Source organism: Corvus moneduloides, chromosome 4 (genome assembly GCF_009650955.1).
Source record: "Corvus moneduloides isolate bCorMon1 chromosome 4, bCorMon1.pri, whole genome shotgun sequence".
NCBI classification, from domain to species: domain Eukaryota; kingdom Metazoa; phylum Chordata; class Aves; order Passeriformes; family Corvidae; genus Corvus; species Corvus moneduloides.
The window spans coordinates 35498018-35515370 of NC_045479.1; the positions used below are offsets into that span (position 1 = coordinate 35498018).

The 17353-nt window shown below is 43.6% G+C and overlaps 1 protein-coding gene across 1 annotated transcript in view; it reads left to right on the forward strand.

The window, feature by feature from the left end:
* Positions 1-1781: 1781 nt before the first annotated feature.
* Positions 1782-17353, forward strand: part of PAWR (pro-apoptotic WT1 regulator) — a 78375-nt gene continuing 62803 nt past the window's right edge. The window contains exons 1-2 of the mRNA XM_032106676.1: positions 1782-1894; positions 2269-2911. Coding sequence (XP_031962567.1) covers positions 2438-2911 — 474 coding nt within the window. The 5' untranslated portion in view covers positions 1782-1894; positions 2269-2437. The remainder of the gene's footprint in view (positions 1895-2268; positions 2912-17353) is intronic.

Sequence of the window (17353 nt, forward strand, 5' to 3'; positions counted from 1 at the left end):
TAAGAGGTTTCGTCTGCAGTGATGAAACTGCACCTTAACTTCCACATATACAAACATTTAAACACCCCTTCAAAACCAACCACGACACCAAAAACACCCCTAAATCCAAACCAGAGCAGGAATCAGATAGGAGTTCAGTGAAAAGTCCAAGTAAATGAATGATTACTGGAAGGGCAGAGAAGGTTGGCAGGGTGAGACTGTGCCCACTGCTGTGCAAGAGAACGAGGTAGAGCCTTATCTAAGGCACAGTCTAATGGCTACATGGACTAAGCCTGTTATTTACACTGTGCAGAGAGCCTAGCAGCAGATACTTGAAGCTCCATTTTGCTAGATTTTTTTTATGCCTATCACCTATATGTTTTTTCTGTAAAAAGAACCCAAAAATCCTTGCAAAGTTTATATTCTGAAATACTACTGAATTTTATTAACTAGGTGGACGAATTCAGGACTGAATCTGAAAAGGGGAGAAAAAGTGATGAAAAGGTGATCATGTGCTCTCAGCTAGGTCAGCCCAGGCTATATGGTTTTCCTCTGACTGATGTAAGCTTGTATCTTGTCCTGAGCCAGCTAGAAAGGTGGCACCGATACACTCCTTTCCCTCAGTTTACCACTTATAAAGCAGGATTAAGCAAACCACAGGTCTATTGAAAGCCGTGATTTTCAAAAGTAGCACTATCAATTTCCAGGGTGCTACTAAGAAACAGTGAGTTCGGGCAAACCAAAAATAACGTGAGTTTTCCGTGCAGGGTTTACCCATCTTATCACCTACACAAGCTGTTCAACAGATACCACGGACTCCCATCACGGTCCTTGCATGTTCGTTTTTCCTAACCTTTAACCCAGTCAGGTTTCTCCACTGAGGGCTGTTATTATTTATAAACGAGACATCTCTCAAGTCTTTGCAGCGTGACTGGCGGAAACCCCTTGAATCCTGGCTTCTTATAACGTCAGGAAAACACAGGATCTTTCCCAACCTTCCGCCCGCGGGAGTGAACTTCCACCAGCTAGCAGCGGTCTGCCCAGCACCGGCGCGGCCCAGAGGAAGTCATTCTGCTGCGGGAGCCACTGACCTCGGGCTCTTTCCCACCGTGCCCCGACCCCGCCGCACAGCGGAGCGAGCGCAGCGGCGGCACCACGCTTTGAGGCCAAGCCGGCGCTCCCGTCCCGGCGCGGCGTGTCTCCGATGACAGCGAAGCCGCGGGCTGACCGAGCCGCCTCCGCGTGCGGCTCCTCGGCTCGCCGCCGGTGACAGCGGCCGGCGGTGCCGGGGAGCCGCCCCGCCCCAGGGCCGAGCTCCGCACCTGCCCCGCGGGAAGCGGCCGCACGTCGGGGCCCTTCAGCCGAGGCTTTCCGGCAGGTGCGGGGCGGGTTTGGCGAAGCCCCCGCGGAGGGGTGTGACACCAGACCGCGTTCTCCGGCCCCTCCTGGCGGGGCTCCGACAGCCTCCGCCCGCGTCCGTTAAAGCCGCCCGGGAAGCGGAGCGCGGCCCGGGGCTAGTGGCGTCCCGGCCCGCTCATCCCCACTCCGCTCCTGCCGCGGCGCCCCTCGCCCTCTCCAGCCCCCGTCGTCGGGAGCGCCGAGGTCCGTGTCCGCTCCCGCGCCAGCACTGCCCGGGGCAGGTGCCGGGGCACCGCTGCGGGCCGGCAGCCGGAGCGGTCGGGTCGCGGCGCGCACCGGGCCGGGCGGGGCCTCCCTGCCCTCACCCCATTGTCGAGGCCATCTCGGCAGTTTCCGCCCTGGCTTCGGCTGTGTCCGCGCCGCGACGGGGAAAGGGGAGGGAGCTCGGGAAGGCTCGGGGCTGCGCCGCTCCTTCCGGGACGGCGGGAGGCGGTGCCGCTCACCTGGTGCCGCCGGCGCTGTGCAGCGCCCGAGCCGCGGCCCCGCCGGGCGGGAGGTGAGCGCCGACCGTGCTCGCCCCGCCCTGCTGCGCGCGGGAACGCGGCTCCCCGGGCAGGCAAGCGGGTGGCGGGGGGATGGCACGCGATGGCCCGGGGGCGAGGGACGGCGTTGCGTGGCCGTCGTGGCCGCAGCGGGCGGGCGGGCGGAGGAGGCGGGTACCGCCGGGCGGCCCCGCGCCGAGGGGTGAGGGGAGCCCCGGGGAGTGATGGGCGCCTCGGTCCGAGCCGTGGGAGCCGAGCGTGCGAGGGCGGGCGGTGATGGAGACCCGTTCCCCGGGGCCGGGGGCTTCCCGGGGAGTTGACGAGGTGGCGGGACGGGAATGGGTAGTACGGTGGGACGGCTCACGTCCCCCCTTTTGTTTCTCTCCAGGGTGTTTGTGCTTCTCCGAGCCTCTCTCCCCGCCCCCGTCTCTCCCGCCCCCGTCTCTCCCGCCCGACCCGCTGGGACCTCTCCTCTCCGGGCGGCAGCAGAGCCGCCTCGGGGCGGGCGGTGGTGGTGGTGCTGGTGGGGCGCTCTCGCCGTCCAGCCCGCTGGGAACATGGCGACCGGCGGCTACCGCAGCGCCGGGGGCAGCACCACGGACTTTCTGGAGGAATGGAAAGCCAAGCGGGAGAAGATGAGGGCGAAGCAGGCACCGCTGGCTCCGGGCGCTCCGGGTGGGGGGGAGCCTCGTCCCGCGGGGGGCGGCCCCTCCGCCGAGCTGAACAACAACAACAACAACCTGCCCCCCGACCGCGCGGCGCCCCCCGCCGGTGGGGCCCTGAACTGCGTCAGCCTCGCCAGCGCCGCCCTGGGCCGCGGCGCCCCCGCCAAGGAGCCGCCACCGGCTGTCGCGGGGAGCCGCGGGGCCGAGCCCGCCGCCGCACCGGGCTCCCCCGAGGGCGAGGAGAAGCTGGCCGCCAAGGGAAAGAGCTCGGGCCCCAGCGCCAGGAAGGGGAAGGGGCAGATCGAGAAGAGGAAGCTGAGGGAGAAGAGGAGATCGACAGGTGTGGTGAACATCCCGGCCGCCGAGGTGAGCGGGGACGGGGGGGCGCGGCCGCTGCTGAGTCGCCGCTTGGGGCGCCGGGCGCAGCCCCGGTGCTGCTGCTGAGCGCTCGCCGGTCGTGCCCGGGCTCCCCGCGGGGCGAGGCGTTCTCCCCGCATGCGGGCAGCAGAGCGATGGGCCGCGCCTGGCGGACGGACCGCGCCGGGGTCGGGGCAGGGCGGCATCCCAAGCGACGGACAGATGAGGTGTCATTTATCCTCAATAAATTAGACCTGTCATAACTTGCGGCTTTTTTTTTTTTTTTTCTTTTTTCTTCTCTCTTAGTAGCTTCTTGTCGACAGAGAGTAAGTTCCAAGCTTTTGAAGGATCAAACTGAGACACGTGCTTGTTAAAGTATGGTCAAAACAATAGTAATGAGAGAAAATTGATTTATCAGGTTGGAATAGATGTTCAGGTGTAAATATTATTCAGTTTGGAACCCAGAAGAATTTACAGCACTGGAAAAAATGTAGTGGTTTGAAGAGCATTTTTTTTAAGGCAGAGGAAGATATTTTTATCAGCCAACACCACTGTCCTCTGCGGTTTGCTACTAGTATAAAAAATCTGGCATTGATTTGTAATACTCCTAGAGGAATTCAGAAGAATGATAACTAAGCTTTTAGCTTGTTTTGCAGTTAATAAGAAAGGCCACAGGAAACTTTGAACAGAGTTGGATTTCTGTCTACAGTTTTGCACTAGTAATGTGACCACCATATTTTTGTAGAAAAAAACTTGTAGATCTTTTAGTTAATATTATAGATTATTAAAGTAATTCCAGAAAATTAAAGATCTTTGTTTCTGAAGCAGCAGGAGAAGATGAAATGATGTTCTTCACACCTGAAGTGATTAACATCAGTTTGTGACATTCTAGGCACTTTCACAGTATACACTTTCATGCGTGGTGGTCTTGGAAGGTTGAGGAATGAGTTTTAGGAACAGTAGAAATCTTTGTAAGTCTGGTTTTTGAGAATGATTACTTGCATGCCCTTTAGTTTGAAGTGAAGAGTTTTGGCATAGGACTTCAGTATCATTGTTTTGTACAGTGGTGAATACAAGTGAATTCTTTTAGCTTTTTTCAGATTGTGCAAGCCTTATAGACTGTATCTTGATGGTTTTATATGGACCCCCCATAAATACCTGCCCCCTGTGCCTTTTATAGGAACCTTAAAATGCTGTATCTTTGCTTCTCTAAGGGAAGTAGTCCTAGCCCAGTCAGTAATGGTTTTGCACATTGCAGCGGGGGTTGTATGACATGATATTTTAGAGGTCTCTGTTGTGTGTGTGTGTACCTTGTCCCTAGTTGTACTCTCTTTGGTTGATTGGTTTTGGGCAGTGGGTTTCTTTTTGCTCTTTGAGACTAATGTCCCAGTTCTTTGAACTAGTTTCTGAACTACTGTTCTTCTGGTAGTTTTTGGGTGATGTGGTTTGGGGTTTCCTAGTTTTGTGGGTTTGGTGATGGTTGGGGCTTTTGTTTGTTTGTTTTGTTAAAGTATTACTCAAAATATGTCTTGCTTTCCAGGAAAACACATTCCTTGCTCAGCAGCCATTAGAATCCTGTGTTCGAATTTGCTGCACTTTAAAGAGTATCTTTATTTCTTAAAGGTAACATATTTAGGCATTGAGAAACAAGTTCTCACCCACTCCCATGTTTTTGAGGGCCTAAACTTTGCTGCATGTCACCATGTGCTGGCACTTCTTGGAAACTTCTTGTACCTTTATACTAATTGCTTCTATAACTAGCAATTAAGCATTTCATCACGTTTTTGGGGTCAAATTTTAACGAACATAGATAACTGTTGTACAAGGTCTTATTGGGGAAATTTGCTGCTAGTAAGTGTTGCATTTTTCACTGGCGTATACTTACGCAAAGCATTCTCTTTTCAGTATTTCACCTTTCTTAAATGCATTCCTAGGAATTGTTTAGCTAGGGAACACTAGATCATTCCTGGTGGTGAACAGCTTCAAAAACAGTCTCCAGTGTCAAATGTGAGTACCTACTTACCAGTTAATGCTTTGCAGGCTATTTTCTTGTCGTGTCTTTCATACAGCTGTGTAGTCATGAGAAGATGTTTTAAAGTATTGATTCAACCTGGTCAGATGAAGTTCTCAGACAAAAGAAGGCTGTGATGTAGATGATGGCTTGTTGGAGTAATCTGCAACACTCCAGTTTCTTGCTGTCTTTCTCACTAGATGCTAGGCATAGCTTTCCTGTGCAGTACATAGTGACTTGGTAGTAGTACACACTGAATTTAACCACTTGACACTTGTAGCTCTTCCTGGTGTATGTTTTAAAATTACTTCTCAGGGGATGTTATTTTAGAGCTTTGCTGGGTGTTTCATTGTCTTATTTTTCAAGGAAATAATTTTTCTAAGGATGAAGTAGACATTTTATGCTAAATATGTCCCTTTTATGATCATCATGCCGCTGTGGTGGAGACCAGTAATAAGATCCTCTGAAATGAAAATGGGTACCTGTTGAAAAAATGCACTCCTAGAAGATACAAAGTGCCTAGAAGCTTTTCCACCCAAAATTGAATACAAAAATAGGTTTTGCTCCGAAGAAGTAGGATTTAATTTCAGTTGCAGTGAAGCTGGAGAATTTAATGATCAGAAAGGTGTCAGAATAAGAACAGTTTGTGTTGTCTCAGCTATCTTGAAATAGGCATGAAAAATGTTAGCAGATTATTACTCATTAATGATGAATTTCTCTCCCCTTCAGTGGGAAGGTAATAGAGCCAGTTCTTAAAGAGTTCTGTGTTTTAAATGTATTTTGTATTGGAATTGGCAGAGAACAGAAGCCATTGTGGAAGCTGTGAAAACACATGGTGATAGGTTGGGAGTTGACAATGCTTTGTATTTAGAGACCACCATGATAAAAGTAAAGTCTGGTTTTTACCTTCTCAGCACTACTACTTATCTAAAAAATGGTGACTTTTGAAAATGGCTTTGGAAACACTTACAATGTTTTCCCTTTCAGTGATCCTAAAGTAGGTTCTTGAAAGTTGGATTTGTTCTAAATATTAAGTGCTGTGGGATTTGGGTTTTGTTGACTCATAGCAATTCTTCAGGTTGTAAAAGGTAATTGAATTACATGCAATTATCATTACTATGTATGTTTCCTTCCTTAAATATTAAAATTTATAACCATTTTAAATTACGTTTGGAATGTGTTTCTCGGTTTGGAGGTACTCACTTGCTGCAGGTGAGTTTACTTGCAGTGTTTTTCTCATTTGCAGTTGTGCTAGTGCCTATTCAAGAAACACAGAGCTCCCATTATTTACTGACAGTGCTTTGTGAGGACCCACATATAGGGTGACAGTTATGTTTTGTATTGTAATTCTGTCCTGCTCCAAGCAAAACAAAGCTGTACTGATGAAACTGCAGCTTTACTTCTGTAAGTTTACATTTGAGGGTTATGCTGGTAGAGCTGTGTGAGTAATGTTTTTTGGGGTTTTTTTCTGAACTCCAGAAAGGAGAATAACAAGTATTTTTATGGTTACTTTTTAAAAAAGGTGTATATATAATCAAAATCTTAATTCATTTGGAAGGACAGTTATATAGCTGGGTTTTATGTAATGTGTGCAGTATAGATAAAGTTTACATTTTTACTTAACCAGATGGAAGTCATCTTAAGTTTGGAAGTGTTCTTTTGTTAATAACAAATGTTAATGAATGATTTAAAAAGGTGTAAGGAACGCTGAGCTGTGTATTTTGTACCTGAGGCTGCCAGACCCAAGACGCAACAGTCTCCTGACCTATTCGTGGGAAATACTGGAGTGAAAAGGTAGAAGTGATTCAAGTATGGACTCTTCAAAGAATATTCAAGCAGTCTGTGTTCATCTTTTGTCTTATGAACAGCAGTAAGGATATAACTTCTTGCATCCCTGCTGATGGCTCCCTGTCAGGAGTCTACCTGTCTGTTTAGAAGGCACTGCGTATTTGGGGCTTGGTAGGTGTCATACTGAGCAACACCTTGGAAGGAAGCAGAGCAGTGCTTTCTGTGGGGAAAGAGAGTTCCTGCTACTAGAGAAGTCCAGTGTGCTCAGCTGAGGAGACCAATTGAAAACTGCTGTGTTCCAGTTGGAAAAACTTGAAGAAAATTTAGGTACTGCCTATGTCGGGCATAGCAATTACTGGGTGTGTTGTAAAGGAATTGAAATCCTTCTCTGAATGGCTGGAAACTAGAGAGGAGTGGAATCCTGTACTAGATGTTGAGCTCTTTTGATTAGAAGTTTGTCTTCAGCATTATCTTTTTTAGTGATTTCCTACCTGACGATTGAAGTCTCTTCCTACTATATCTTGAGATTAATGAGGTAGTGTCTTTCCATTGTCTAACATCTGTTGTATTGTAAAACAACTTGCTTCTTTTTGCATGTGTTGGGGGAAAAAAAAAGCCTCAGTAAGTGGTTGTTCAAAGTACTAGAAAAAAATCCCTGCATCTGACCACTGTTACCCTTACCATCCATGCAGATGTAGTAGTGTTATAATGGAAGTCTGAAATAGATTTATTTGACCTGGACAACTATTCATGATAGGTTAAGCCATTCTGCTGACTTTGTCTAGTGAACACATCTTACTAGGATTCCATTTATGGTTCTTCCTTCAGATGTGGCAGGGTGAATACAAGCATTTTCAGGTTCTGGTAAAAGAATTGTATTGAGATTGTTCATATCCAGTTTGTTTTGCTGTTAATACCTTTGTGAATTCTGATTTTGACCAAGTCTCCTGACAATACCTGTTCAAGGGCATGTTTTCTTCTTTCCATCTTTTTTTAGCACATGGTAAGCTTATCTTTTTTTTTCTTTTTTTAATTTTTGTTTTGTTTGAGAGTATGCTTTAATATCCTGACATAGCTAGGTACTGGAATTTATTTGGTCAAAAAAAACAATCACAACTAAATTTTTAACAAACTTAAAAGTCTGGAAAACTTTCAATTCCAGAATCCATGTAGCAGCTTCTAAGTTGCTGTGTGTGTACCTTCCAAGCCTGGTGTGCCCACCCCATTGCTTATCACTGGCAAGCCTGGGAGAAACCAGGTTTAACTGTGATAAGCAATGAAACTGCATGGCTAAATTTGACGAATTGTGCTCATGAGGTCCTTCAGTCCTCCCCACGAGGTGTTCGCTACAATGAACTGCACTTGAAACATTCCTACACCAATGCACACAGCAAGAGGAGCAAGCAAGACGGCTTCCTTAGTCCCAGAGATGTGACGTCTTTGGCATAAGTGAAACCTGGTGGGATGAGTCCTGTGACTGCTGTGTTATACAGTGGACAATTACAGGCTCTTCAGGAGAAATAAGGCGGGGAAGGTGAGGTGAGGAGGTGATGTAGGTAATAGAGGGGCTGGAATGTGTGGAGCTTGGAGTAGGCAATGGCACAGTTGGGAGCTACTGGGTAAGGATTAAGGGACAAACGTCATAGTAGAAGTCTGCTATGGGCAACCCAGCCAGGATGACAGCACTGATGAATTATCCTTTAAGGAGCTAAGGGATATCTATAAATCAGCCACCTTTGTTCTTATGGGGGACCTCAACTTGCCAGATATTAACTAAGAGCACCATACAGCTGGCGGCTGTGTGAAGCGGTGACAGGTCCAGAAGATTTCTAGAACACCTGGATGGTAACTTCTTTATATAGATGCTAAGGGAGTTGACTAGGAAAGGTGCCCTTCTTGATTTGTTGCTTGTTAACAGAGAGGGTCTTGTGAGTGGAGTGGAGTGATTGGTGGCTGTCTTGGCCACAGTGACCATGAAGCAATCAAGTTTAGAATCTCTGTTTACGGGAGGAAAAGTGCCAGCCTGAAGTGCCAGTGGCATCAGCCCTGGACATGAGGAAAGCAGACTTCAGGCTGCTCAGGGAACTGGTGAGTAAGGTCCGTTGGGAAGATGCTTTTGAAGGTGCTGTGGTCTATCAGTGCTGGTCACTTAAGTACCATGTTCTAAGAGTACAGGAGCAGGTAATTTGAAAATGCTGGAAGTCAAGCATGTGAGACAAAAGGCTAACTTGTCTGAGCAGGAATCTTCTGGAGCTAAGGCAAAAAAAAAAAGTGTATGTCCAGTGGAAGTAATGTTTGTGGACACAGGAAGATTACAGAGATGCTGTTTCACCTCTGTGGGAGGGAAAATTTGTGTAGCTAAAGCTCAGTCAGAGTTGAAGCTGGCCAGAACTGTGGGAGACAGTAAAAAGGGCTTTCTGAAATACATTAATAGCAAAAGGCAGTACAGAAATAATATCAGCTCATTATGTGATGGTCACCTCACAAACTGGAACGTAGACAGAGCAGAGACATTTAATGGTTTCTTCACTTTAGTCTTCAACACTGGTGGTGGCCTCTTGGAGTCCCAGTGCCCTGAGCTGGAGAACCATGACTGTGAGAATGATATTTCCCGGTGAACCAGTTGAATCCTTCGAAGTCTGTGAGACCTGATGAGGTTCATCCCAGGGTACTCAAAGAGCTGGCTGATGTCATCACAACCCCTCTCTCAATGATTCTTTAGTGGTCTCAGGAATCTGAAAAGGTCCCAATCGACTGGAACTTGATAAATGTCCCAATTTTCCAGAAGGGCCAGAAGGATGTCCTTGGTAACCACAGGTCTCTCACTTCAGTTCCTGGTAAAATTATGGAGGGGATTATGTTGGGAGTTACTGAGAAACACCTGATGGACAGTGCAGTCATGGGTCACAGGCAGCACAGGTTAATGAGGGGCAAGTCTTGCTTGTCAAACTTAATTTCCTTTTATGACAAGGTGAGTCCCCAGTTGATCTGTGGATGCCAGTCGTGATCTTTTTGGATTTCAGTAAAGTTTTTGATAATGTCTGTCACAGTATCCTTCTGGACAAAATGTTCAGCACACAGCTGGATAAACACATCACGTGGTGGGTGAGCAGCTGTGAGCAAAGGGTTATGGTGAATGAGGTTACATTAGACTGGTGACCTGTCACTAGTGGGGTTCCACAGGGCTCTATCCTTGGCCTTGTGCTCTTAACCATCTTCGTAAATGACTTGGACACAGGACTGGAAGGAATGCTAAGTAAGTTTGCTGATGACACTAAGTTGGGAGGAGCTGTTGACTGCCATGAGGGCAGAGAGAGACCTTGGCAAATAAAAGGGCTGGGCAGTCACCAACCCTGTGAAGTTTAAAAATGACAAGTGCTGGATTCTGCACCTGGGACAGAGCAACCCTGGATGTACAGACAGACTGGGGAATGTAACACTGGAGAGCAGCCCTGTGGAAAAGGACCTGGGGGTCCTCGTTGGTGGCAAGTTGAACATGAATCAGCAGTGCCCTGGCAGCCAGGAGGGCCAACCCTGTCCTGGGTGCATCAGGCACAGCATCACCAGCCGGGCAAGGGAGGGGATTGTCCCTCTCCACTCTGCACTGTGGCGGCCTCACCTCAGGTTCTGGGGGCAGTTTTGGGTACCATGATATAGAACAGACATTAAGCTATTGGAGAGTGTCCAAAGGAGAGCCACGGAGATAGTGAAGGGCCTGGAGGGGAAGCTGTATGAGGAGCAGCTGAGGTCACTTGGTTTGTTCAGCCTGGAGAAGAGGAGACTGACAGGAGACCTCAGTTGGGTGTCCAGCTTCTTAAGGGGAAGCAGAGGGTCAGGGGTTGATCTCTTCTTTCTGGTGACCAGCGATAGGACTGGTCATATAAACTGTTGGGAGACTTAGGCTGGCTATTGGGAAAAGATTTTTGACCCGCAGGTTGGTTGGGCACTGGAACAGGCTCCCCAGGGCAGTGGTCACAGCACCAAGCCTGACAGAGTTCAAGAAGCACTTGGAAAAAGCTGTTAGGCATATGGTGTGATTTCTGGGGATGTCCTGGGCGGAGTCAGCAGTTGGACCCTGATGGTTGTGGATCCCTTCCAACTCAGGGTATTTTAGTCTATGCTCTAGGATAATGCTGTTATGGAATAAGGCTGGGCAGTGCAGTAGTTTTTAATGGAAAAGATATGTGGAAATGATTTTGTTTCTCTTAAAGAGGCAATATATATCACTTACTGAATTCAACAAGCTGTTTTAGTAGATTGTAGGGCAGTACCTCCATGTGGAATCCAGAGGACTCTACCAGAAAATACCAATTTATTTACATACTTAATTCTTTTCAATTCCAGCCCTTGTTTCTATTGGAGTGGGAAGGATGGTGATGGAGAAGTAGCAGAAGTTGTTAATTTTCTCTCTAATTCTTTTGACTCTGCATTTATCTCTAAGTGCAATTTTGGGAAGGTGAATTTTTAAAATGAAACTTCCAATATTTCTGGGATTGCTTGTACAGAAAACCCTAGTATGAGAGTTGTGAACAGTACTTGTTGAAGCTGAATTGTAAAATTGTCTATATGAGAGAAAATGTTTAGGGTTTTTTAGTTGCTTCTTGGCAGTGGAAGTGGTGGAAAACTTTTGCTCTTTCCAAGTCAGCAGAAAAAAAAATCGATTGTTTGAAAGATGGCAGGAGCAGGGAGGTTGGGCCAGATGACCCCCTGTGTTGCCTTCCAACCTTACCCATTCTGTAATTCTGTGGTCAGTCCATCTTGTTGCTTTGTTGTATTGTCTCAGGTACCAATAGTAAAATAGATTGGAACTTTGGAAGAGCAATACTAAAACAGATTTTCTGTGGGAAACTTGAGATACTTTAAAATTGAAGTATTTAATATTATGGATGCCTAAAACTATAGTATTTTACTGAGACTGTGATGAATAATGAGTTGGTGCTTTGGGCTCATTCTGCAGTTGAACCCACCTTTGCTAAGTCATTTCTTATAACACTTATTTAGCACTGTCTACTGAAGGTTATGGGATTAAATAGAAATCTCAGGTATTGGTAATAATGTTTGCAAAAGTAAGTGCTAATATTCATAGCTGTGGAGGAAATAATAACCTCATGAGTAAACACTGGAAGCTGAAAAAATGAAAGGATAAATGGAGAAGCGTTCCAAAGTTCCTGCATCTGAAATCTCAGTGTTTGGAATTGTCACGTCTTCAAAATGCTTTTGTAACTTTGGGGAACCTGATTCATCTCCTGAATTATTGACCTGAATATTCAGAACTAATTACTGAAAGATTCCTTTACTGAATTTATCAGGAAAGGGGCAATTGGAATAAAAAAGTGAATTTTATGATAAAATTAGACTTTTGGTTTGTTTCTGTACTAGAAGGAAAAAATTGTAGACTGTATGCATTTTAGATTTTCTTATTTTGACTTTGCTTTGACTACTTCTAGTGAAAATGTATTTTACTTTTTAAGTTCCAAAGCTAAAAGTAAATTAGTCTGTAATTAACTTTTTATTTTTCTACTGTAGGCTGAAGATAATTCCCTCAGAAAAAGGGAAAGGGAGAGCATTTGTAGTAAAAAGAGTGAGAATTCTGTCTAGACTGGGATGTGGGATTTATTTGTGATTTATGTCTTCAAACCAGTATTTTTCTATTTGTAAGAGCTACTTGTATAAATTATTAATTAAAAAACCTGGAAAAAAGTAAAAAATAGAACTCTTCTCTATTGAATTCCACAGATGTAACTTTCTCTGAGGCTACAGGAGAGTAAAAACCGTGAGTGGAATAATTTCCAGAGTCATTCATAAACCATGACAAACCTTTTGAATTATTTTGAAATGTCTCCTGAATTATTTTATAATGTCTTCATACTTGCCTGCTAACTTTTCCAGAAGTCTGTTTGTGCTTTGAATCTACTATGTCCTAGATGGTGTTGCTTTCAAAAGAACCAAGCTAAAAAAGAACAAAAAACCTCCCAAAACAAATAACTCTCTACCTCCTCTGTGAGAGAAGCAAAAACCAGTCAAACTCTTGACTATACCTTAGCCTATTTCAGTTTTCTGTTGTGCAGCTTAAATATTCATGCACCTCTAATGGCAAGTGAGTTTGAGCAGATCTTTCTTTAATACTTAACAAAAAAAAAATCCAGAGTCAGAAATGTAGTTTCTGTATATCCTAGTAAGAGTGTGTGGTAAATAGATTCCTTTTGCACAAGGAAAGTTAAAAAATAAATCCCACCCCAACTGTAAATTAAATACAATAATATTAATTGAATAGCTGAATATTTATTGGCATGAACTTCTCATGCATAGTTCATTGCATCTCTGGAGCATAGTTGTTTTGTAAGTTCATTACCTTGATGTGTACAGGGGGCTGTTGGAAGGGCTGCTGTTGATTAGTTTCATACAAGTTGGTACTGTACTGAGTTCTTAAAACTATATCTACTTTACATTCATTACTTATGTGTAAACTCATGTATGGTTTTTTTCTGCAGCGTTTTTTTCCCCAAAGCTGGAGTTGTGTATTTAAAGAATTTTAATTGGAAGACTAAGTGGATGACTTATTTTCTGTGCTGCACAAGGTCATGGGAAATTAAAATAAAAACCACAACCCTGATGTTTTATTTCAGGATTTTACTGTATTTGATCTGCTTGCATGTTGCTATGAAGAACCGAATGGAACATTTAAATCTCTCTTACTATCCAGGCCTGCAAATCTTATCTTCAACTCTGTTGTGTAGTCCTACCATGTAATAATCACACCATCTTAGATGTAGCCTTGTTTGGTACAAAATACAAAAACATCATCCTGGGTGAAGGTAAGCTTAAAAAAACAAATGACCTAACTGAAAAAAACCCATCAGATAAACAAAAATAATGCCCTGCCATCTGCCATTTTTACTTATCTTAACTCTCAACTATTACTCACCTTCAAACAAAATATGTAAAAAACCAATGTGCTAGGTATGGGCTTTGCACAGTGTTTTATGCAGTATTTCATTAATTTTCTTGATCTGCAACCTAAGTAAGAGACTGATGTCTTCAATCTCTTAAGTCAGAAGCTTTTTAGTAGGTGAGAGACTTGTAGAAGCACAGTCTGAGGCAGGGCTGGTTGCTTTCTTTGTGTAGGCATTGAATCTAAGTGTAATTAAGGTTGAAAGGAACCTCAGGAGGTCTTGAATTCAATCTTGTTGCACTCAGACAGATCTTGAAAATCTCCAGGGACGAAGTCTGCACAGCTTCTTTGGGCAATGCTACCAGGACGTGACTGTCCTTGAGATGAAAGTGTTTTCCTTTCTTTTGGACTGTCCTTTAAATTTACATCCATTTTCTCCAGCCATGCACTACTGCAAAGAGCCTAGGTCTACACTTGGTGTCTGCCTGGGACAGTTGGAAAAAAGATGGGTTTGGATTTTGGAAGAGCAGCAGTCTAGACAGGCCTGTTTAGTTGGCAGAAATAGGTGATATAACAAGATGTGAGCTACAAAGGTAGGATAACTTGGCAAAATACATGTAGCACTCAGATGTGGAAAAAGTGTTGTGAAATAACAGCTGAGTATATGTATGGTGTCTAAGCCACATACATCTGTGAGATGTATGAGAGACCATAGCGGTAGGCAGAAGCCAAGGAGGGACGGGGATTTCCCCTCTTTCACTGTTCCTCCTCTCAGCTCTTTCTGACCCTGCTACTTATTTTTGTGAATTATAGCAACTTGTGCATGTCCTACTTGTCCACTGTAGTTACTGGGACATATTTTGTGAACTGTTTTCCATGCAATGTGCAGTTTAGTGTTTGTAGGAACATGGGATTTCCACTGTACGCACTTAAGGTGTATTTAATTACTTTGTGAAGCTCTTTAGCTTCATTTTTCCTCTCTGTACACCAGTAAAAGTAAGACTAATTGTAGTGTGTCTGACTGAAGAGCCACCTAGCTCAGTGTCCTGCTCCTACCATGGCCATAATCAGGAAAAGGTCTGCAGAAATGCTGTCTGGTGTTTCCTGTGAAATGGTTTTCTAGCCACTTCAGTTTTCGTCTCAAAGACTTGCAACACTGTATGAAGATTGCTAAATAGATAGACATTAAAATGAATTTATTTGCAAAATATTTGTTCAGTCTCTTCAACTTGTATAAACTGTTAGCATACAAACATATTTCTAAGAACCCTCATATATGATGAGATACCTCTCTATGATTATTTCCTTCTCTTCCCTCCAGAAACTCAATGGGGTATCTGTTAGCCTCATGCCATGATCCCTGTTTTCTAGTTACTCTATATGTTCCTCAAGATTGTTGAGCTTCTGAAAGATGACCTTTATTGGAAAGTTTAGGAGCTAAATAATATTCTGGTACTCTGACTCAGATTATTAAACAAAGTGAACATCAAAAAAGTCTTAAACCAACAATATATGGTGAGCAGCCATTTCAGAAGAGCCCTAGGAACTCTTAGTCTGCTCTTGGAACAAATTTAATCTGGATAATTCTTCCACAGTGCAGTGAACAGAGCAATCAGTGATACAAAGTATAATTCCAATTTCTTTTATAAACATACTTTTTTGTCTTTGCAGATTGAACTGGGAATTATTATTGATATTGATCAATTAAGCGGTGCTTTGCCCAGCCAGAAGTATGCCAATGCCTTATTAGCCTTAGTTTTTTGAAGTTTGGCAGCGGTTGTGTTTGTAGTCTGTGTCCCAGACTGTTACTCACAGATTGAGATGCAGTGTGTGTATTTTTTATTTGTGGTGATGAAGCTTATTAAATTTTATAGACTAAATCCAGTCTGAAATAGGACCATGACTTCATGTTTTCAACAAGTCTGATCTCAAAAGTCATATTGATCTCTGGTCAGACAACAGTACTTAGCAGTACCTTACTCTTACGTCTGTTTACTGATCAACTCTCCTCATTTTGTGTTGTGTGATGTGCAGAATGTAGGAAAACAGCCTGGAACCCAGCAAAGGTTCCATGCATGACTGCTCTGTTCTTTATACTGCTTTAGTAACTATTATCTTTTCACAGGTACTACTTAATGATTTGTAATTTTTCCTGAAGCTGGTAGCTGCTACAGGTGCCTCTGAAACACAGTCAAAAGCTTATCTTTATTTGTTTATAGTTTGTTTTCCTTTGAGGAGTAGTTTTGAGTAAGATCTGTTTTGAGTAAAGATCTAGATATTTTGGAATGTGGAAATTGGAGTGGAGCATGGAAGTGCTTTGTCTGTAGAAAATTGTGGTTTAGATCTGTGCTGAGTTGTTTAACTTCTATCTATTACACAGCCATATTTAGGGTTACCATTTTCTCCTTCTTATAAAGGCTTTGAGATCCTTACGTTAAAAAGTTCTCTTTAAATTAATGTACTGACTCCAAGATGAAAGGTTCTGTGTGTGTGTGTCTGTAATAGGGTACTTCAAAGGATGATTGTATGACACTGTCATTTCAATTAGACAAAAGCTACAAGCATCTGTAAAATGCCAAGAAATGCTGAAAGATTTAAAACTGTATATAGAGACATTTGACAGAGCAGTCCTTTGGGTTTATTATTTTAGTAAAATAGGTGAGATATGATGAATTGAGATGGTCCACATTATTTTTTTCATATTGTAAATTACATTCCTTTCTGCTATGTTATGCTGAGAAGAGGTAAAGGATATGTTTGGAGCTTAAATTATTAGCTTACAGATTTGTCATTGTTTTTCACGATGTTTGAAAATTTATTTGTTTGATGTTGAAAACAAATTGTTCGTTTGATGTAAAAAATTGTCACATTTCTTTCACAGAGGTAGTAAATACTATAGTATTCTCAGAAATGTGGTAGTTTTTCAGACTTGGAATTCTGAAGCTGAATGTTTAAGTAGCATATGTTTGGTGTGTTAATACTCTTGATAAAGCATTCCAATGAAGTATATTGGAATTGGGCACTTTGAGCATTCTTAATTAAATTAGGGACCTGCACTTGACAACCAAATATTTAGGTACCTGCATTCAGATACTTCTGAATGGCATAGGTAGAATTTAGCTGGTCCTAACACATCTGTGAAAGAATTTCCTATTCAGCCCATTTCTCTTCTCTTTTGATCCATTACTAATAGAAAGAATTGAAAAAGGACAAAGTCTGTAGTACTTCTTAATGGCTAGAAAGACACAGAAACCCTAAAGGTAATTTTGTGAAAACAGAAATAAGCTAAACATTAACAAAACTTGTACTGTGAGTGCACATAAAGATACCTTGTATCCTCTTGAAGATGATGTGCATTGTAATTACTTTGTGTGAAATACTGCCCTTCAGGCAGTTGACTTCTACAGCAAAATTTAGGAGTTATTTTTAGCCTGAGGCAGAAACTGAGGAGTATCTCCTTATCTGACAATCTTCTTGAGTCTAAAACATAAATGGGTGTTTTAATATATCCCATTTGTGGGCTTGCTTCTTCCTTTCATTTAAAAAAATGGGGCTCATCAGATGTCAAATCAGTTTTTGTCAAACTTACCCAGAGGCTATTTGAATGCAGGTGTTGCTAAGCAGCTCAATGCAAAAAACCACTTCTCATAGCATATTACGTTTTTTATGAGATGCAAGAATGTTTCAGAATCAAACCAAGGATTTGGAAATGGGGATATTGATGTATTTTTGCATGCATGATGTATTCCTACCTACCATT